The following is a 22,174-nucleotide window of genomic DNA, read 5'->3' as shown; positions in this document are numbered from 1 at the left end:
TAAGATTCCAAAAGAAGTACGCATGTACGCTGATCATATACTTATGATATATTTATTATACACTGAATATACACTGACTGATAATGATTAAAATTTATTACATTAGTTGGGTGATTTTTTTTTTTTAACCAACGGCCTTCAATAATTAAAATCCCAAAAAAACCGTGGGAGATGTTTGAAGGGTTATTCGCACAAATGCCGTGGGAGATGTTTGAAGGGTTATTCGCACAAATGCCCCTATTTCGGAATGGTCTTTAATTTTTATCTTTTAACACTTTTGGCGTGACATAAATTAAATTTCGGCCTGCTTAGTTGTTTAACATCGGCATAAGTATCATAACATCCCACAAGTTATATCGGACATGACAGAACTTTCAACATTCAACATAAGCTGAAAAAATATATAAGTTTATATTTCGCTCGACATAGTTAGAGTTTAGCTTCGGCATATATATCATTACATTCACACAAGTTATGATGAAAAGATAAAACTTTCAACACTCAATATAATCTGAAAAATATTACACAACTTATGTCGCATATCTTAATTCTTATAGAACTTTTGTCGAGTGAGGGAAAAATTCAATTTTCAAAAATAAAAATGTTACAGATCTTATACTGAGCGAGCGTATCTGGATATTTTTATTAATTAAGAGACAGATGTAAAAGTTAATGAGGGCCAAAAATTTGATGTTTGTACCACACCTGAGGCCTGACACTCATGGACCACGATTTTTTGTGGGCCAATCAACCTGATGTCCACTTTGTTACATTGATCTCAAGTTCTAGTTTGATTGACACGCATGGCCACAAAGATATGCACAATCTTAGTTGCTTGTGTTGTTGTCTGTATCTCAATCAACAAGTTATATTGTATGGTGTTTATGCTAATTCTGAAAGTCAATATTAAATAAAATAAAAATTATTTTAATAGCTAGCTAATTTGAACAATTAAAAAAGTTAAAGTTTTTTGATGGGTTATATAGCTCAACACTCATTTTGATTTTTTCTTTAATTAAAATTTATTTCCATTTTTTTGTTTCTTTTCTTTCCATGAATTATTAATTTTAAATTGTGTCATTCTAATATTATAATTTTCTAACATTTTATCAACACACAGTCAATCAATCATTACTAAGCGATAATCTTTTTTGAAAAAGCATGTGTCCTTTATCTAATAATCTAGTGCATACTGAGTGCGATTAAAAAATTTCGAATAAACATTTCAAAGACCGAGCGTATTAGTGTGTCGCCTAATGGTCGATGAAGTAGATTGAAAATCATGAGATCTTATGTTCAAATTTTAACGTAGGCTGATACCTAGCTAGCTGACTTTTTCCCATATCTGTTTAAGTCTGGTGAACAGAGTCATCCGATATATATATATATATATATATCCCTCTTTCTCCTATTTATGTCTATAGTTTAGGACCAGAACCCACCATCACCCTGCCACCCCACGACTTTGCTGCTCAAATCATTTATCCAAGGATGTAGTTTCAACCTTCAAGGTGGAAGGTTCGAGTCACTTGATTTTGAGGCACCAAATTTAATGATGCACTGATTAAATAGACTTCTTTTTTTTTTTTGTCATTGAGGCACCAAATTTAATGATGCACTTAGATTTTTTAGTTTCTTTTCTTTCCATGAATTATTAATTTTAAATTGTGTCATTCTAATATTATAATTTTCTAACATTTTATCAACACATACGTCAATCAATCATAACTAAGCGATAATCTTTTTTGAAAAAGCATGTGTCCTTGATCTAATAATCTAGTGCATACTGAGTGCGATTAAATTTTTTTGAATAAACATTTCAAAGACCGAGCGTATTAGTGTGTCGCCTAATGGTCGATGAAGTAGATTGAAAATCATGAGGTCTTATGTTCAAATTTTAACGTAGGCGAATACCTAGCTAGCTGACTTTTTTTCATATCTGTTTAAGTTTGATGAACAGAGTCATCCGACATATCCTTCTTTCTCCTATTTATGTCTATAGTTTAGGACCAGAACCTACCATCCCCCTGCCACCCCACGACTTTGCTGCTCAAATCATTTATCCAAGGATGTAGTTTCAACGTTCAAGGTGGAAGGTTCGAGTCACTTGATTTTGAGGCACCAAATTTAATGATGCACTGATTAAATAGATTTTTTTTTCTCATTTTTTTGTTTATCTTAAAAAGTGACAATCGATCTAAAGTCATTTGTGTTCAACATGTGACGTACCATGACCGAATGGATACAATTTTTAAAGTGTAAAAAGTTAAAGAGGAATGATAAAAGCAAAGAATATGACAACAATTTGTTTTGTGGCTCGATGAATATAATTTGTGTCAATAAAGAATGATAAGAATAAGGAATCACCTTTGGGAACTAGTCCGTCAAAAAGACTAAAGTCCAAAATAACACTATCAAAGTATGTCTGGTCTGTGTACTATTTGCATCTCCTTGTTTTGCTTTCTTTTTGTAATAAATCATTGAAGACTTGAAGTACTATTAGTATTAGTAGCAAAAATGTTCAACTAAATTAGTGTGGTGTCTTAGAGCCCGCACTTAAAGTGCATGGTAAAGCTAATTGAACTTAAGTATGTTACTTGCTCAGGTTGCATGGTGTGAAGAAACTGGTTTAAAAAGTTTCACACTGAGAAGAGAGTTGTAACTTGCTCTTGTTTTTTTTTTTTTTTTTTTTTTTTTTTTTTTTTTTTTTTTTAACGAAGGTGGTAGCGGGATCAATGGCAGATCAAGATTATTTCACTTTTGAAAGTCAAATATAATTTATATATTTTAAGCAGATTCAACATATAGTTTGGTGTGTGTATTTAGTATATATATGCATAATAATGATCTATATATACGGTATAATTTCCGATAAAGTGGTATTAATTGATTTCTTTGATATGGGTAACTCCACTTCCTAGTCTGATCAGCTTGCATTATTTCATCGAGCACCTGCCATGTGACATCAATACAAATGTATAAATACTGAATAACTCTATCGATCAAGACCTAAATAATATTGAATTTAAATCCTAATTCCCACGGTTATCACCGACCTTGTGGTTGTAGATTAATAGGGAAAGTAAAAGAAAAAGGGCGAAGATAATTAATTGCCCCTTTTTTGGTCACTGCTATACATTGTCATTAAAGAGCGAAGTGGGGCAAGAGAATGTCTTTTCTAAGTGAAGTGTAAAGGTCAAAAGTTTGTGAAATCTTAACTGACAAAACTGATGGTACTCAATAAAATATATTTTCTTAAAATTGAGTGAAGACGCATGAGTTTTATAAGCTCTGATTGAACAGTATCTATCATTTATCAACAATCAGAAATGACTCACACATAAAACTCTGGAAATTTTTGCCTAAAGATAGAAGCATAAAATTCTATCACTTTGTGTCTCTCTCCATTAAATTTAGCAGATCATACTCCACAGATTTCAGATTTCTTTTTACCATTTAATAAATGAATCATACAGAGACCTTGGAGTTATTTTTTAACTTTTAAAATGACTACAAATTATTAGGGCTATACCAAGATTCTGAAAAAGTATCGAAGCACCGCAAGACATGAAGGATAAGAACCGATCGTGAGATGTTGGACATATGTACATGTACTCACGGCAATCACATTATATTTTTAAGGGCTCTGGTTGTTGTGAGTCTTGTGATTTATAGGTGTGCAAATAAAGTCTTATATTGATAAATGAAATGAAAAGAAAGCTATATATTAGATATGAAAAGAAAGCTATATATTAGATATAAAAATACTTCTAAAGGTGGGGTTCCAAAATATATAATGTCATACTATGTTAAAAGTATTTTTAGATTGACTTAAGCTAACTCAGAATTAATGACTTGGTGGGACAGTATGAAAAAGACAGAGTGATTTTATGGGGCTCAGCTTACTGCCTTTGCTTATTAGGCCGATTTACTACCTTTATCCCGGGTGATTTTCAAGTACATAGAGATGTAATGAAAATAAATTTTTACACGGCTCTATTTATTGCATATGTTGTATGTGCTAACAAAATCGTATATTAGTAGATGAAAAGAAAAGAAAGTATATAAATAAAAGTTATAGGAAGAGACCTGTTACGGAAAATAGTGCAGGTTTGGTTTAAAATAGACAATGTACACCATATTAAGAGTAAACCCAATAATTGTTATCAGAGGCAATATTTATGTAAAACGTGTATTTAGATGACGGAAGAAAATTATGACCCAACTTACTGTGATTGCCCATCTACGGATCGGTTTACTACATTTATCCATACCTTAGAGACATATAATACAAAAAAAAAAAAAAAAAATGTGAACTTTGATGATCATAAAATACTTAGATAATCTGAACGGCACGCAATTTATCTCTAGATAAGTCCATTAAATAATTAAGTGACAAACTGACACTCAGTGAAATCTTAACTACGGTCATGAAGATTCTGAAAAGTATGGAAGCACCACAAAACATGAAGGATAAGAACCGAGAATAGTTTTACTTTAGTTTGCAAAGAAACAACAAAAAAGAATCAAAAGTTGCAAAAGATGTTAACAGGAACTGACAATCCTTTTTTTTTTTTTTTTTTTAATTCTTTTTTTCCTTTCTCCATCTTTTAGGGTAAGGCGTTGGATATACGTGCAGAAGGCAATCAATCACATAGAGATATTCACAGAAATAATTTTTTAGCAGCTGCATTAATTGTGTAATACTGAAATAATGGGATTATACATTATTATGTCGCGTCTTGTTTATATAATTTGAATACGATATTGAAAAAAACCTTTTTGAAAAAAAAAAAGGAACAAAAGGTTTGTGGAAGTGATTAGATACTATAACATTTGCAGCTTTTTCAAAAAAAAAATATTTGAGCGTTTCGTCGGGAAAATGAAGATTTTTTGTTTGAATAAACACCTCAAACACAATTCAAGTTCAAAGATAGTTTTCGCAAAAAGGAGAAATGAAAAAGTTACAAAAGATGCCTGTGAAGACAAAACAAACTGCAAAATTATTTTTGAAACAAAGACTTATAAAAACATTTGTAATGAGCTTTCATTTACACGTCTTTTACTATAGTTCATAATGTATTTTTTCAAAACATTGAAATGCAAAGAAAAGTTTCGATTGAATGAAGAAATACACTGGTTGGGTTTAATCAATTTTTCGAGCGGAATGTGCTTCAAAGGCACAGGTCTTTAATTTTTGTCCCTCAGATTGCTGGTCTTTAATTATTGTCCATTGCTTAAAAGGTGCCTACAATACCCTAAACTTCTGGGTTTGAACCCCGCTCAGTAAAAAAAAAAAATAGCAAGGCAAGGCTTTGCAAAAGTCTACCTTATGCAGCAGAGTTTGCCTTAAGGCATAACTAAAGTCTTCCTTATCCGGCAGATATTGTCTTAAGGCATAACTAAAAGTTTATCTTATGAGACAAAGTCTGGCGTATTCGGCAGACTTTTAATTATGCTTTAAAGTAAAGTTTGCTGCATAAGGTAGAATTTTTGCGAAGCCCTGCCTTATGAATTTTATTTTTATGACTAAGTCGGGATTTGAACTCAGAACCTCGGGATATTTTAGGCGAAGGCCAAAAATTAAAGATCAACAATTTGAGGGACAAAAATTGAAGACCATTCCAGCAAAGAAGGACAATCATGCAAATTGCCGGGGTTTAATGGGTCATCATGGGCTAAATGGCAGGACATGGGGCCTGGAAAAATGGCCATGGGCCTGAGTGTATACTGGCCTCGAAAAGTGTAGAGTCGATATTTTTGCCAACCTTTTAGCGTGACTAACTCAAAAAGTTTTTATAGCGCTAATACATTTGATAGGAAAACATTTTTAAAGACAAATATTAATAGATAACTATAATAGATCTCTGTCAAAAGATCAGTTAGTAAACTATTAGTGATTACTGATTCTTTTGTAGAGGTACTTTAATGGACTATTGGAAAAATAAGTACTTCTTTCCCGTGTAAAGCACAGTTGATAATCATAAAGACTAGTAGAAATGGTGTCGATCAATTACCTTTCAGCTTCATCTCTGAAGAATAACTATTGTCCTGAAGTTTCAAATTTCACAAGTAAAACTCCTGAAAAATATTCTAAATGTTCCACTTTAGGAATTTGAAGCTTCAAGACAGTAGTTATTTTTCAATTATAAAAGCTAAAAAGTGGCTATTTGCGATTATTTGTTTCCACAACCCCACCTCCTCCTCCTCCCCCTCCCCCCGTGCCACACCCACACACGCCCCCCAGAAAAAGGGGCTTCAAAAGCCAAATGGTACACCAATTTAGGGCAAAGTTTGCTTCATGGTTCATGTCTAAGAAAGTGAATAAACATAGGTCCTTCAACTTCAACTACGAAATGGAGAAAAAAGACCTCAATGATCTAATAAGGTACATTAAAAATGTGAAAACCTAAGCATATAGTCAAAAGCTAAAAAGTCCTTTCAACATGCCTAGTGTAAATCCACAAGGGGATTTGGGGTAAAAAGTCCTTTCAAATAAAATTATAATCCTCCAGTGAGAGTGTTACACCCCGCACTTTCAGAGAATGAGCATGCCACATACTTCACCGTTGTAATGGAGTATCGGAGACGTCCCATTAGGTTTTGAAAGGTACAAGCCATGGGAAGTACATAACAATGTAGTAAATGATGAATTATGATCTCGTAAGTTATAATCGAGAAAGACAACCTTGAAACACGAGAACATGGCCATTATCAAGTATAATAAATGATAAATATCATGAAGGGAAGTAGTACGACTTTGGAGAAAGGATGGGTAAAGTTTCGTATGAAAATTTTGGTCCAAATTGAGGGACGAATATCTCTTAGCATGTGAAGTGTTTTGGAGTGAAACAAAAGCCTAAAATGAAGTTCGTCGAGTCTAGTTTCCAACGCAATTCGTCGATAGGACATCGGAGTAGAGAATTATGGACATTATAAGTTCAGCTGACAGAGCAGAAACACGTGCTACAGTACTGCTACACTACCGACCCGTTACAGTGCTGCTATAGTAAAATGCTACAGTGAACCCGGCCTTAATTTGACCCTTATAAAAAGGGTAAGAACCCTCTTTTTTCACCAGATTTTAGCCCAGATTTGCCCATAAAATTCTGGAAAATTTGAAGAGGGAGTGAGGGAATCACAAAATAAGCAATTTCCAAGTGACGGAGTATTAATCGAAGCTCGGATAAACTCATAGATGTGATTCTAGTATGGTTTTGTGGCGGATTCAAGGTGGATAGTGAATATATCACTGTTTTAACAAAAATAAGGTATGAATCTCTCCTTATTAATATTACTTTTCGTTTATTTACGAAGATAGAGTGATGAAATGGTTGTATAATAAAGTTGTTGGTTGAGAAATTGGACAAACATCGCGTGGGATGTTTTATGGAATATTTTGGTATTGATGATGATGTTGTTGTTGATGTTGGTGCTGTTGTAGTTGTTGTTTTGTTGGTATTGTGATTTTGGACTAGGCATATAAATAGGGGAGGTGCTGCCCGAATTTCGGCAGATTATAAATGGATTTATTTGAAGGACTAAGACAAGCGTATAACGATGAGGCTAACGATCGTGTGAATCCTCTTAAATGTAGACTCACGAATTCAGACGAATAAGTGTGGATAACTGGAGGTTGAACAGGTATGTTAAGGCTAGTCCCTTTTTTTCTAAAGGCATGATTCCTTTCTTATGAATCCAATAGGTGTTTTCCAAATGTCCCATGATCCCTTTCTGTGAATCCATAAGTGTTTTCCAAGAATATTCTTATTCTCAAAAGCTAGAGATTCATGATTCATAGAGTTCTTATGATGCTAAAGATAAACATGTTTTATGATGATGATGATCCTATTTCTAGAAACTCCTATGTTATAATTCCCTACATATGTTTCATAACCTCCTTATTTCCAAAAGTTAGAGTTCATGATTCAAAGACATGACTTCTTTCTTGATAATCCATAAATATTTTCCAAAATGTCCCTATTTTCCGAGCCAAAGATTTATGATTCTATAAGCTTTTATGACAACAACACGGACATGTTTTTACAATGTTAATGACGTTGCTAAAGATGAGAATGTTTCTACGATGATTACGACGATGATGATGATTTCATGTTTAAAAGTCCCAAGCTTATGATTTCAATGTGAATATGAGAATGTTGAGTTATTTTCGTGATTTTCTTGATTTTTTATTCATTGTCGTTGAACTCGCCTTATAATAATTGTTCCTTCAAGGTGAGATAGAGCGATGATGATTATTCCATAATATAATCGGAGGGTACCGACCTTACGTCACTCCGATGTATTTATAGTCTTTATTTGTCTCTCATGCATGCTTTGTATATAGGTATGTATTTTCTAACATTGCGCCTCGCTATGATCGGCTGGGCATGGCACGTAGATGTGCACACCACTGCAGTGGGCATGTTATGATATTGCCCCGGACGCGGACTAATGATGATAACACAGAGCCTCAATGGCCGGGCATGATACTATATATATGACACCGAGCCTTAATGGCCGGGCATGATACTATATATATGACACCGAGCCTTAATGGTCGGGCATGGTACTCTGTATATGTATAATTTGTTTTTTTTAAGGCTAAGCATGCATGGCATCTGCCTTATGAGGCATCCAGATGTACAGGTTATCTCTCATATTCCATGTTACCTTTCATATCTATATTATATTGTTATTCATGCCTTACATACTCAGTACATTATTCGTACTGACGTCCCTTCTTGTGGACGCTGCGCTCATGCCCGCAGGTAGGCAGGGAGACGGATCACACCCGAAGGTCTTCTATCAGCAGATTCTCAGGAGCACTCCACTTTCTTCGGAGCTGCAGTCTATTTGGTATTGTCCTTATGATCATTTGTATTCCATGTAGAGACTCGTAGACGTGTGTATACAATTAGATGTTTTGTAGCTCCATCGGTTCATGTTATGGTATAATATATTGGTGGCCTTGTCGGCCTTATTTTGAGCTCTTGATACTTTACTGTTAGCCTTGCCGGCTTTATGATATACGCTGTGTTGTGGTGACCTTGTCGGTCCGCATATGTACATATGTGTTGAATGATCGGATATTCCTATGTTGGGCTTTTTCTACGTGCAGGTGTTCTTTAAGTTATGGTTTATAATGTTCAAAGTAACGGATAAGTCAGGTGATTCCCGGCCTATGGGTCGGAGCCCATCATACTCCTGGTAGGGGTGTGACAGAGAGATTAATTTTTCCAACTCTATACAAAGGAATCCATAGTTGAAAAGGAAACAAAGCAAAAAGAGGAAGTCCGGAGCAATAAGCTCCCGCTATACACGGGGTTCGGGGAAGGAAAGGACCATAAGGCTCTATTGTACGCAGCCTTAATTGAAAAGGAACCATAGTTTAATATTATAGTTGAGATAATGCAGTTATAGGCTATAGAGTTCTTTGACTCAGTTTCACCTTGCATCTGATTTTAGATTTCTTTTTTCAAGACTGTATTAGCATGAAGTCCACAATTATGACAAACCACAGGGAGCTTCAAAGTTGTATTCAGGTTCTTCAAAATCTAAGGAGCGTCATTGATTGAAGAAGTTTTTCTTATTCTATTTTGTATCTCAATTACTGGAGTTTCATCGTTTCATTATTTCGGATACAGTATACATCTTCAGTAGTGTCCACATTCCACAGGAAAGATCTTTTGCCTAAACACGGTACAAGATTCATTCACTAACAAATTGAACACACCACAGAAAATTTTATTTATGAAAAAACTCTCTTCAACAGATCTCTGAGTTGATCAAGACTCGCGATAGAAGCTCAAGCGCTCCTGCACCAAGAAGAAATCGCGTATTTAGGAATCACCAGCTCCTGCTCTCTAGGTCCACGATAATCATTAATCCAAACATTTATACATGGTGGACAAGAACATGTAATAGAAAATTCCTAAAGGAAAGAGACATGCTAGAACATACAAGTTACTGATTTTCCTACAATGGGGATATATCTATATAGCCTGAAGGTGCAGCCTCGACTAAAAGATGAATACATGGATTCCGGAATTTAAATAATAAAAATCATTAGACAAGCACATCGAGGTAAAATTTAGATCTAATGCAGGGTCTGTAAATGCTCCTATGCATGTCTAAAAACTGATAAGAACTTAAAATATGAAGAAAAAAAAATATATATACCAAAGACCTGTATAGCTATGAGCGTGCAAGTAAGAGGAGGAACACCATTTAGTTGCAAACCAATCAAATCTCGTTACAGATATAAGGACCCTCAGTTGCTAAGAGACACAAAAATAATATGAACTCTGACGACATTTTAGCACAAGACGACTTTTTATTCGATTAAGACATACAAACACACACACACACAAAAAAAAAAAAAAAAAAAAAAAAATATATATATATATATAGACACATACATATCTGTATTAATAAGCAATATCTTTATTAATAAGCAATACAGTTAATCAAGTAGTATCACGCGTGTATCAAGCTATGCATATGCAATTACAATTCATTTGCACCATCGTCCACTTTCTCTTTTTATATTGTTATGTTGTATATGCAGCTATCCCCCACGCCACCCAAAAAAAGAAGTTACTGCATGGCATTACGGCACCGTAGATAATTCCCAATTGGCCTCAGAAAAGAAGCGGAAAGAATAGTCGATCAAAAAGAGAGAAAACTATCTTATTACTAACCCCTCAAAGAGTAGTTCTCCACACCAATGACCGAACTAAACAGATCAGGTTCCCAATCAGTAAGGGTAGTAGGTTAAATCATATCTATGTTTTCCTTCCTCCTTTTTTTTATTTTTTATTATTTTTGGGTTCCAGGTCCACATAAACCAAAAACAATATTCCAGCGTAAAACAACAACATACCCAGTGTAATCCCACAGGTGGGTCTGAAAAAGATAGAGTGTACGCAGACCTTACCTCTACCTCGTGGAGGTATAGAGGATGTTTCCGGTTCTCACAAAAAAAAAAAAAAAAATAGGTTGCACATGACCTAGAAGAAGGAGAGAGCCTTGGTTGTGCTACCAAAATGAAATTTATAGAAGTTTGGGGGAAAATTAGGGTTCTTGTAGTAATTAGAAATAGCTTAGCTAATGAGAAAAGACTTACCTGAATCAAGCAACAGGACCAGCAGCTTTTTTGAGATTTTTTACGTCAAAGATCTCGATCCAATAGCCGTCAGGATCTTTAATAAATGCAATGCCTTTTATTTTTTCTGCAAAGAACTTAACCTTATTTAGGAAAGGAACTAAAATATTTGCTAAGATCAGCTAATGATATGATCTAAAAACAAAAAGGATCGAAGCATTCAAGACGAGTATCTGCCAGTAAATAGACAGAATGAAATCCAACATAGAACATTAGCAGACGAGGTAAGGGTTAACTAATTTAGAATGTGTTAGGCAGGGAAAATTCAATTTTCTTTGAACTCAAGCATCTCACTACCAGCAGATCACAACAGAAACAGAGATTTAATGTTTTCTTACTTAAAGTTTCATTGTTTTCTATTGATGACTGCTTAAGGTTTCATATATGGGGATTGTTGTTAAATGGATTTTTTTTTTTAATAACAAGTTAATTGGAAATTTTTAGTGACACTGTTTTTTTTTTTTTTTTTTTTTATCAAATTGAATACTTATATGATAATCGATCAAAGATTAATTAGTTTCAACATTTAAACTGGTAAACATGTTGCTAATTGTCTAACAGTTCTTCACTCTTGGACCTTGAATCATCGACTCAGGAGCTTCTAATCATATTTCTGGTAACTGGCCGCTTATGTTTTTGGTATTCGGTCAAATTCTCAACTACTTATTGTTCTCGATCTTTCCTACGGTCACATTGGCAAAGGGATCGCAAACATGACAATCAGAGTAGGTAAAGCAACCCGACTTCCTTTTTAAAAAAAAAATTAAGTTCAGTGTTTTTATGTTCTTGTTATCCACTTAATCTCATGTCAATTTATCACTTTTTCAAAAGATGCAGTAGCCTTTAGTAATAACTTTGTTATAACACGTGATCAAAGTGCGAAAAGGATCATTCTTGCCAGTTATGACGATCAAACAACTATTTCAAGAACTGAAGTTCAGATAGACAAGTCAAATGAACTTGTTATAATCAGATGCACTTAATATTACATCCAATCAAGTAGTCCATTAAAAGACCAAGTGCATAAAATTGTGTCATTTATCAAAAATTACTTTCAGGAGGCATTATCATTAAGTTTGTGAAGTCACAAGTAAAATGGTCATCTTGGAAACACATTCGCTAAGTCTATTGCTTGTCCACACCATTGTACATAATAACAGGTTAAGTGCATACAACTTGTATGAACTAGTTTGTACTAGAGTCCCACAACGGAGAAATAAAATAGTTTAAGTGATCTCCTTTGGTTGGATTATCATACATGATACTTACTTGACAAGATAATTTGAAGAAACGAGGGTACAATTTATTCAGCATTGATATGCCTATAAAAGCTTTTAACAGAAGACAGTTGTCTTTGAGCATTTCCTCAATTTCTTTGTTTTAACAGAAGACAGTTGTCTTTGAACATTTCCTCAATTTCTTCTCCTATCTCTTATTTTTCACAGTTTTTATTCCATTTTCTTATTAAAAAGGTCATTGCAATTGTACAATGTGATAACCAATTTTTTAAGTAATCCTCTGACCACAAGTTATGACCTAATTTACTGCTCACTTTTTCCTTCAATACTGGCATGTTTTTCAAATCTTATTGTCTGCTTTGCTAATACTTACAAAAGAATCTTAGCAACTAATAACATGCACATGCACAGGCTCAAAAGAGAAGATAAGACGAAGAGAGAATATTTATGAATGAGAAAGGTTAAATATTACTTCTCATAGTTAGCAGGTCCTCTGTACCAATGAGATTAGTCCATCAAAGCTCAAATAATCAAAGGTCAGCATAGCATTTCTTTAGTGTTGCATAGGTAAGTTCAATTCACTTGTTAAGTTTGCATTTTGCTACAGAAAATCATCTCAAAGAGGCCTATAAATTAAGCTTAAATTTACCGTCAAGAGGTTTCTTTACGAACTCCACACCCAGGCTTTCAAATCTCTCGCAAGCCTTGTAGACGTCATCAACAGTGACCCCTATGTGTCCTGAAAGAGGAGGAAACATATTAGTTAAAAAAAAAATTCAAGTGCGCAACAACTGAACTTCATAGCTAAACAGCTTGTAACGTATATTTGTCAAAAATATGGGTTGGGAACTTGTAATGTACAATATAACTTTCATTCATAAACATTTTTGGTGGGAAATAATCATTTATAGAGGAACCAATGTCCATCTTCAGTTACTAGACCCTTTCATCTACTCTGACAAAGGCCGTACTTTTTCCATTCCAATATAACACATTTTCTTGATCTACCACGAACCATCTCCATTGACTTCACCAACTTCTTTACAGTGCATAGTCTGTAGTTTTAAAGAAGTCAATTTTTGAACAAATTACCCCACTTGTCACACAATTGAATTGTTATTTAAACAATGGGAAAGGGACAAATATACTCCTCTACTATTGGAAAAGAGCTAAGTATACCCTTCATTATACTTTTGGTCTAAATGTACCCTTGCCATTATACTTTAGGTTAAAATATACCTCTTCCCTCTATTATCTTTGTCCAAGGTAGACATACAATCCTACGTGGCACTAACATTTGATGAAATGGATGCCACCTCAGTGCCCCTAACCCATTTTGCCCCTCTCCTCTATTTGTTCATCCCCCTAAAATTTCCTCCCCCTAAAATTTCCTTCCCCTCCCCTCTGTATACACACAGAGTTCCTTTTAATGGAGTCACTTTCCCTGGCGGTCCGACTGAAAGCGGTTCTGCCATCAACATCTAGTCACTGCGATCACGATCACTTCAGCCGGCATCTTTTTCCCCAAAATTTTAGCACTTATACTGTCAGGCTTTGGGTGCGGATGGGTTTGCAATTGAGGTTATCAATATCTAAACAAAATTAAAATATACAAATTCTCCAAACTAAATTTTTTGGTCTGAAAACTACTCTGAACAAATAATTTCTTAACATTAGTAATTTTCTGGGTTTGGAATGACTTCTTCTAGATATGATTTAGGCACCTCCATTTTATCTCAGGTGTTATTGTTAATGGCCATTGCAGAATTAGGTTGTGCACTCATTGTTTTTGTGCGTTTTCTCTGAAACCATTGATGGAAATTTGAGAACTGGAAGTCACCACTTCTTCTCTCACCAAGAGAGAGGATTTCGAAAAGAGGCCAATTCATTAACTTATTAATTTTTGGAAAGAAGATTTCGGAAATGAGCATCTGTTTCACATCATATTTTAGTCGGTAATGGTGGCAATGGTGATAGAAGGGAAGAAATTTTAGGGGATGAAGAATAAATAGAGGGAAGGGGCAAAATGAATTAGGGGCGCTGAGGTGGCATGCCATGTGGCATCCACCCCCATAGAATGTTAGTGCCACGTAAAATTGGATGTCTATCTTGGACAAAGTTAATGGAAGAGGGGTATATTTGAACCGCAAATATAACGATAAGGATATATTTAGACTCAAAGTACAATGAGGGGTATATCTGACCTTTTTCCGTTTAAACAAACATACGTAACTAGTATAATATTCTTCAACTTATCTTTTCCGATCTCCAGACTTTCCAGATGAGACTAGCTAATAAGACACACATCTCACACGATATGTACTTGAGAAATACAGCATTTTTTATAAGAATTATTTTCTTCATTTCAAGCTGATAAATTGCTTTTGTTGTCCACTGGCCTAAAACGGGATCTCTTCACCTCTTCTCTTCTTATTTTTTTTCCATTGATGAAGTGAATCATCATGTTTTATCATAGGCAGTCCAACTTTTACCTCCCCTTGCCATTTACCTACCCAAAAAAAAAATTATATTTCCCCGCGGTATGTCACCCTACCTGTCATGGTCAATAAATTACAAAAAGTAGAAGCTTTGTCTCAAAAGGTATCCGCTAAGACATCAAATTTAAGTCAGAAAGGGGAGAAACAAACTATTGCCAAGCTGCGTTTTAATAACCCAAAGATAATTAAAAATAAAACGCATGATGAATAACATTTATTTCTTATACTTTACACATCAAGACACAGTAAGGTAAAGTTCTCGCAGAAGAAGAAAAACAATGGGCTAAAATAAAGGGACAGAAAATCAAGACACAGAAAAAACTTAAAATGCATAAATTTCATACCAAAGCCAAGCGGTTCTGAATTCCCACTGTGGTAACCTGTAAAATTAGGGTCGCTCTCAGCACCCCAGTTGCTGCAAATAAAAATTAGAAACAATGAGTCAACCGATAGCAATAAAAGTACAAATAATCGTAGAGACCACATACAAAATAGAGTTCTTACTGTGTAAGCTCTATTGTAGCTTTCTGACTAAAGGTCCAAGCTGTACGTTCAACTTTATCACTGGGTGCTGATGATAAATCCTATACCACCCGCAAGCAAATGTAAAATGGAAACGAATATGGAAATTGGAGAAAGGAAGTATATCAAAAAGGAAAGAAAATAAAACATCATTCTAAACACAAAGATTTCAGAAACCTACCTCATACCCCATGAAGTACAAGGTGCACTTCATCTCTGGGACATCAAATCTCTTGAGCAAGCTGCAATGGACAAGGTATAAATGATACTAAAATTTCAACACCGCAGTTAGCTTAAGCGTAATCTTTGTACAACTAGGGTTATCAAAATGGCTAAAGAAACAAGTAACCATCCAAATATCCAATCCGACCCTTTAGACATGGGTTGGATAACAGACTTTTAAAAAAATGGATCAAATATGAACATTATCCATATTATCCACTAAAAATTGATATCCAAAATTATCAATACCTATTTGTCTACTTGTTATTTTTCCTGAATTCTTGCTTTCGAGGAGTCTAAGATTATTTTGTCTTTTAACTTGTGTGTCACCTTACTATTCCTGAAACCATGGATATTACAGATATCCGTCGCTTAAGCCATTTTTCTATCCGTGTTAAATATGGGTGGGTCGAATATTTTTACTGTTTTTTATCCGCCCATATCCGATCCCACCCGCCCATTTGCCATGCCTAGGTACAACTAACAACACATCTATATTTCGCGGATTTAAGGATGTGATCATCATAAAGTTCAGATTTTGTATTCGTCAAACATAATACTATTTGGGAAATCCAAACAAGAACTTTCAGAACTTAACCAAACATTATAAAGATCAAAATCCTATAGTAACATGTCCCTGAGTTCGACTAAATTGTAATTTACAAATATAAGCATTAGCATAACACAATATTAGGGAGAAAAAAACCCAAGTAAATAACATTAGCTCACTAAAGTTTCGTGTTTGAAATATATACTGACATCTCTAGCAATACCTAATTTAAAAAAAAAAAAAAAATTAAACAGGCAAACAAATATTTGACATAGATAGAAAGACTTACGACATGCCCATCACTTTGGAGTAGAATTCAAGACTGACTTTAGGGTCCTTAATTCTTAACATCTACATTTAAAAACAAACAAGAAAAAGGGCATTAATACAATTAATAAAGCATAGGGATAATAGCATTTTTCGGTCCCAAAATTATTGGTAAATTCTATTGTGTTCTGTCTTTGTGATCTATGACTCAACAAATTTAACCTTCAATTAATTAAAATGTGTGTTTTTGATCCCTTAATGTTGAAAATATGTTATATTTGACTATTTGTAGAGCCATATTACCATGTAACATTACAAATTTAACATATTCTATGAGTAATTAAGTGGTAGTACGATCAATAGTTATGGTAAATTTGAGAATGTTCACAAGCAAAGGGATTAAAATTGCACAATTCGGTTAATTATTGGTTCGTTTGATAGCAGGTTAGGAGCTAAGTTATTCATGTATTAAATTCTGCATAAGTAATACGTACCATGTTTGGTAGCATCTTTAGCTATGTATAAAATTCAAGACCTCTAATACTGTATTCGGTTTGTTATTTAGAAACCCACATAACTAATCTATCTATCTATATTATATTAAAAGCATGAACTCTTAAATGTTAAATTACCGAAATACCCTTCTTAAAGATAATCTAATTATCCTATTTATTTTATTGGTAATAAAACCGTCCGCAAAAGTAGCCCCAAAGCCACGCTTGGAAACAACAGACGTGTTCTTTGGGAGAAATAAAACCTGTCTTCTTTCAGATAGTGCCAATCCGAATTTTACTGGTCGTTGATCCTATTGGCGAAAAGTTTTTTGGTTGTGTACTGTTTTCTGCCACTTCATATTAAACTGGTTTGACGCTAATCCTTTTGGCTAAAATGAAATTTGCTTGTCTGTTTGGCATGTAATTTTTCTTTAAGAATACTTGGGCTTAATGGTCTATGGTAGAGTGTGTTGTGTTAATCATCGTTTCTAAAATAATAGAAGACTTTTGATCTGTTGAGAGAGAAGAAAGGTACATGAGAGGTTTGTTACGTTGCTGCTGATCTAATACAAGTAAATTAAGTGCAGGATAGAAAACTTGTGCTTAATTCCTATCAAACAATTCAGTTTATAATGAAATGATAGCATAATTCAATGTGATATCACAGGGTGGAATCATGTGTTTGAATTTTACCTCATAGGAAACTATATAGAGCAACTGAGCAAGTAAGCGGAGGTTTTAGGGACGGAGCCACCCCTATAGTTACGACTTCCGCAATATCAGTAGTTTTGATTTTTTACTCAAATTTTATATTTGTGTTAAAGAATTATTTTATGTGTATTTAATTTAATTTATCTGGAATTCAGTAAGCAAAGTGATTGTTAGTTTGTAATTTAAAACTCATAAATTAAAAATTCTTGGATTCAAGGTGTCAGTGTTATATATGTACGTAGTAAACAATGTACATATAGAAAGGCACAATTTCTCGCAATTCATGCTAGCTATATTTGTTTAGTTTCTGAAAATCCGGCGTCGCTCTTCAACATGAGTCAGCAACACTTGGAAGGCGAAAGAACGAGTTCGACATTCTTAACCATTCTCTTTTATTTGTTAATTTAACACTTTTTTTTATTTTCGTTAATTTGATTTCTAACGATGCTATCATAGAGTTCTTTTTTTGCGATGATCTCATAATATAAATCGTATTTTGTGTGCATGTTATAAGTAATTAGAAAAAGTGTATATATGTTTGAAAGGGGGTCTTAGTAGCTCAGTTGATTGGCTACTTGAACTTTCACCTTGTTGGTGACGGTTCGATTCTCCACCTTGTAATCCCTTCCCCTACCCCCTATGCAAAAAAACAATTAATATATATATATATATATATATATATATATATATATATATATATATATGTATATATGTTTGAAAGTTATATTTGTTATTCTTTCGCAAAATGCAAAATAATTGGCAGATATATATAGGTTAGCAATGTACCCACTTTATAATTTTCTTAAATTAGCAATGCACCCCTAACGGTCTTTGACCAACACATTAGCAAAAAGGGTACTTTTGTCTTTCCATCTCAAGAAATAAATCCGAACATTTCTTCCCTCTTCATCAGTCCTGTCCTGTCCCCTCCCCTATACTCCGACCTCGCGAGTCCCCCATGGGTCACGTATTTCATTTTACGAAGCGTGTGTATATCGGTGATGGATAGGCCTTGCATTGCATTTGCATATCATATCATTTTATGGACTCCTTATTGGGTGTCACAGACCCAGGACCCTTGAAGCAATATTGCAAAAATCATCAAATCAACTCTAACAGATTGCAATAATAGCATTAAAGCAAGCGATTCAAACGATTTTCCGAATTCCTTCTTCATAAAGACTAAAGAGTATGATAAAATGGGTTTAGTTCGCTCAAAAAATATTGAAAAAAATTACTGTTTGTTAAAATGGGAGCATCATGGGCTTAGTACTAATCATGCTTATAAACTGTTATTGACTCATGTTATAATTGAGACAAAAAAATACGGAAAAAAATTACTGTTCGTTAAAATATTTATTATTTAGTGTAAATATATGGGCGATGGATTGTTTTGACATGAGATGTTTGACATTGTTTCTTTTAGAGAAATTTAGCACCTTAGTCAACGTCATGTTAGATTAATTTACTCGGTGATGAAATTGCTATTACTTAAGTTTCTGTTTGCACAGTTTGGTATTTGTTTGGAACAAACTATCAAAAGTTAGTGTTTATTTGAAACAAACTTTCATTCGAAAATTGTTACTCTTTTTCTATAGATTTATAGCATTCAATGTAAATTCATTTTGTACTCTTCTAGCAGGTCGAATTACTCGGTCACACTATTAGTAATATATCTTTTTTTTACTAATTAGAATTAATGATTTGAACAAGATTGATACATACAAGTGATTGTATGTAGCATTCAATGTAAATTCATTTTGTACTCTTCTAGCAGGTCGAATTACTCGGTCACACTATTAGTAATATATCTCTTTTTTTTTTTTAACTAATTAGAATTAATGCTTTGAACTAGATTGATACATACTTATGATTGTATCATTTATTTATTCCAGTTAGAATAGTAGTATATAAAGAAGATTCATTCCAAAATTTGATTATTACCTTGAGCTTAACTCTAATTCAAGTTATAACCTATTTGGCCAAGCTTATTTTTCCCCCAAAAGTACTTATTTTTTCAATAAGTGCTTATTTGAAAAAAAGTGAAGTGTTTGGCCAAGCTTTTGGGAGAAAATAAGTGCTTCTGGGGAGTAGCAGAAGCAGTTTTTCAGAAGCTAAAAAAAATAGCTTTTGCCCAAAAACACTTTTTTGAAAAGTACTTTTGAGAAAAATACACATAGAAGCACTTTTTAAAAGCTTGGTCAAACACTAATTGTTGCTCAAAAGTGTTTTTTAAATTAATTGGCCAAACACAAACTGCTTTTCGCCAAAAATACTTTTTAAAATAAGCTGATTTTAGAAACTTGGCCAAACAGACTATTAATGAACCTATCCTTATCCAAGTTAAATGCACATAACTTGTTTGGAGTTCGAGTTGTCTGGAGCAGTTTCCTTGATACTCCAAATATAATACAAATATATTATAATGATTTTGTATCCTTAAAGGCCAAGATGCAGAAATGTTAAGCGACAACACTATTTTAGTATTTCTTTATAGGAACTTATGAATTAGTTCTGTACTTATCACTTGATACATATTAGTATTAATTTTAATTTTCATATTTATCATGGGTAGCTTGCATGTTAGTTATATTGAAACTGCTTACGATAGAAAAACGGAGCAGGAGAAGAGAGATAATAGTTACAAATGAGAGGTAAGTTAAAATTACATAAACTTCCATGAAAAATGTTTATTTGGTTTACTATAATTATAAGTTAATGTAATTTACGCACTTTAAATAAAAGGGATTTGCTAAAAATGACAATGAAATTCTTGAAAAAATGAAAGATGAGAGTTTCGGACTTGGAAAATTATACTAAGAACCTTTATTTCTTCTCTAACTAGGTAACTTCGAAGATATCCACTATCATGTCATTAATGTGTTATTCAATCCAACAATTCAAAAAGCACCGGACCTCCGAGATAAATGGTGTATATTTTATTTCGCACATAGCAAAATTTTACTACAAGTCATGGCTTGCGAAGCTTATGAGACTTTTAAATTTGTGGCTTTTAAATTCAGAGTTTGTGCAGAAATTTTTAAAAGAATTTCTTTGTAGCTTAATCGACCCGGGGGGTATGGTCTTATTGTTTGGTAGGGAGTTGCACATTTTTTATTGCAAAATTGTTAGTGATATTATTTTCCTCAACCATATACTGCATAATTTGACATAGACGTGCAATACACGTGTCGAGAAACTAGTAAATGTATAATTACGAAAGAATCTATGTATTATTTTATGCAAGATAGGAGATCGAACAAACTAAACCCTGCATAACCAATTCATGTATTACTAATATAGGCGTAACTCTAACAAGCTAGCAAAGGTTTAATATGCTTAGTCAGATAATCTATTATCCCAAAAAAATTAATTTACCAAGTATCCATAGCATAAAACAAAGAACCAATTTTGGGGCTTACAGTTTGTTGCAAAAAGTAACCTTTAGTTGCTTCATCAGGTGTGGCATGAAGACCTGGATTGTTAGAAGGCGAATCCTTGGAACCTGAAGCCATTGATGATGATGATATAAACCTACAAAATTTTGTAACATGCAAAGAACATGTTAAAACTTTAGAAAAAATGAACCAAAATATTAAAAAAAAAATTAATAAGGTGAATCAAGAATTTATATGGGTATGAGAAAAAAATTAGGAATTTGAGAAAAATGCACGATTTTTTTTTTTATAAGGTAAATCAAGAATTTATATAGGTATGAGAAAAAATGAACCAAAAGATTATTTTTTTTAATAAGGTGAATCAAGAATTTATATGGGTTTCGAACCTTGGGTTTGATAGTGAGGAAAGAAGCTGTTTTTGGAGATAAAAATGGAGATAAGCAAGGTTTATTTATGGTGGAATGAAGTATAGAGAGTAAAGAGAAAGCTTTAGGGAGTGAAGTCGCCATTTGTGGGCTGAAAAGAACTCTTTACCTGGTGGATTTTTTTGACTCTGACGGTGTGTGGATAATCAGCATTTAGCAGCTTTTGACAAACCACCAATGTGAAATTATCTCGAGCCCAACTCATAAAATTTTAAAATTCTTGTTGTTAGTGTTGTTTCGCTTGCTATTATAAAATTCAATATGAAGATCACATATTATATCTGATATTATAAAATTAGCGTTAATGAAAAATGGCATGAATGAATTATTTTGGTAACGGAAGACATAAATGAGTCAAACTATTAATGAGTGGCATAAATGAGTCATTTTTAATAATTTGATAGCATAAATAAGCTAAACTATTATTGAATGTCATAAATAAATAATTTTCAATAATTTAATAACATATTTGAACTTTTTTTATTTTTCAAAATAAATTATTTTAAAAGTCTGACCCAAGCTATAAGAGACCACACGTGCATTTATCCCTTGAATTAAAAGAAAATGGTCAACAATGTCGTGCTGATTACTATTTTTTCTTTGAATTAAAAGAAAATGGTCAACAATGTCGCGCTAATTACTATTTTTTCTTTGAATTAAAAGAAAATGGTCAACAATGTCA

At 33.5% G+C, this 22,174-nt stretch overlaps 1 protein-coding gene across 2 annotated transcripts; it reads right to left on the bottom strand.

The window, feature by feature from the left end:
* Window positions 1–9,570: 9,570 nt before the first annotated feature.
* On the bottom strand, window positions 9,571–21,606 carry LOC132600452 (lactoylglutathione lyase-like). 2 transcript variants are annotated; one of them, XM_060313628.1, is made up of 9 exons: window positions 21,454–21,606; window positions 21,092–21,203; window positions 16,487–16,548; window positions 15,607–15,667; window positions 15,408–15,487; window positions 15,248–15,318; window positions 13,055–13,144; window positions 11,129–11,234; window positions 9,571–9,818 (listed from the first exon to the last, which is right to left on the bottom strand). In XM_060313628.1, exons 2-8 carry the CDS (start codon window positions 21,182–21,184, stop codon window positions 11,134–11,136), a joined length of 558 nt encoding a protein of 185 aa, XP_060169611.1. In that variant the 5' UTR covers window positions 21,185–21,203; window positions 21,454–21,606; the 3' UTR covers window positions 9,571–9,818; window positions 11,129–11,133. The 2 variants fall into 2 exon arrangements, with proteins under 2 accessions (XP_060169611.1, XP_060169612.1); XM_060313629.1 differs by having other exon boundaries at window positions 21,092–21,220; window positions 21,454–21,591.
* Window positions 21,607–22,174: the final 568 nt, after the last annotated feature.

This window comes from Lycium barbarum, chromosome 6, assembly GCF_019175385.1.
Source record: "Lycium barbarum isolate Lr01 chromosome 6, ASM1917538v2, whole genome shotgun sequence".
In the NCBI taxonomy this organism is placed as follows: domain Eukaryota; kingdom Viridiplantae; phylum Streptophyta; class Magnoliopsida; order Solanales; family Solanaceae; genus Lycium; species Lycium barbarum.
This window is presented reverse-complemented; position numbering and strand designations above follow the sequence as displayed.

Bases quoted from the DNA above. Each gene is read 5' to 3' on its own strand.
- LOC132600452 (XM_060313629.1), bottom strand. From the start codon at position 21,576: ATGGCGACTTCACTCCCTAAAGCTTTCTCTTTACTCTCTATACTTCAT. The intron at 16,549-21,091 runs GTAAGCCCCAAA...TTTTAAATGTAG, and splicing joins GTTACTTTTTGCAACAAACT to ATGTTAAGAATTAAGGACCC. The intron at 15,319-15,407 runs GTAAGAACTCTA...TTTTATTTGCAG, and splicing joins GCTACAATAGAGCTTACACA to CAACTGGGGTGCTGAGAGCG.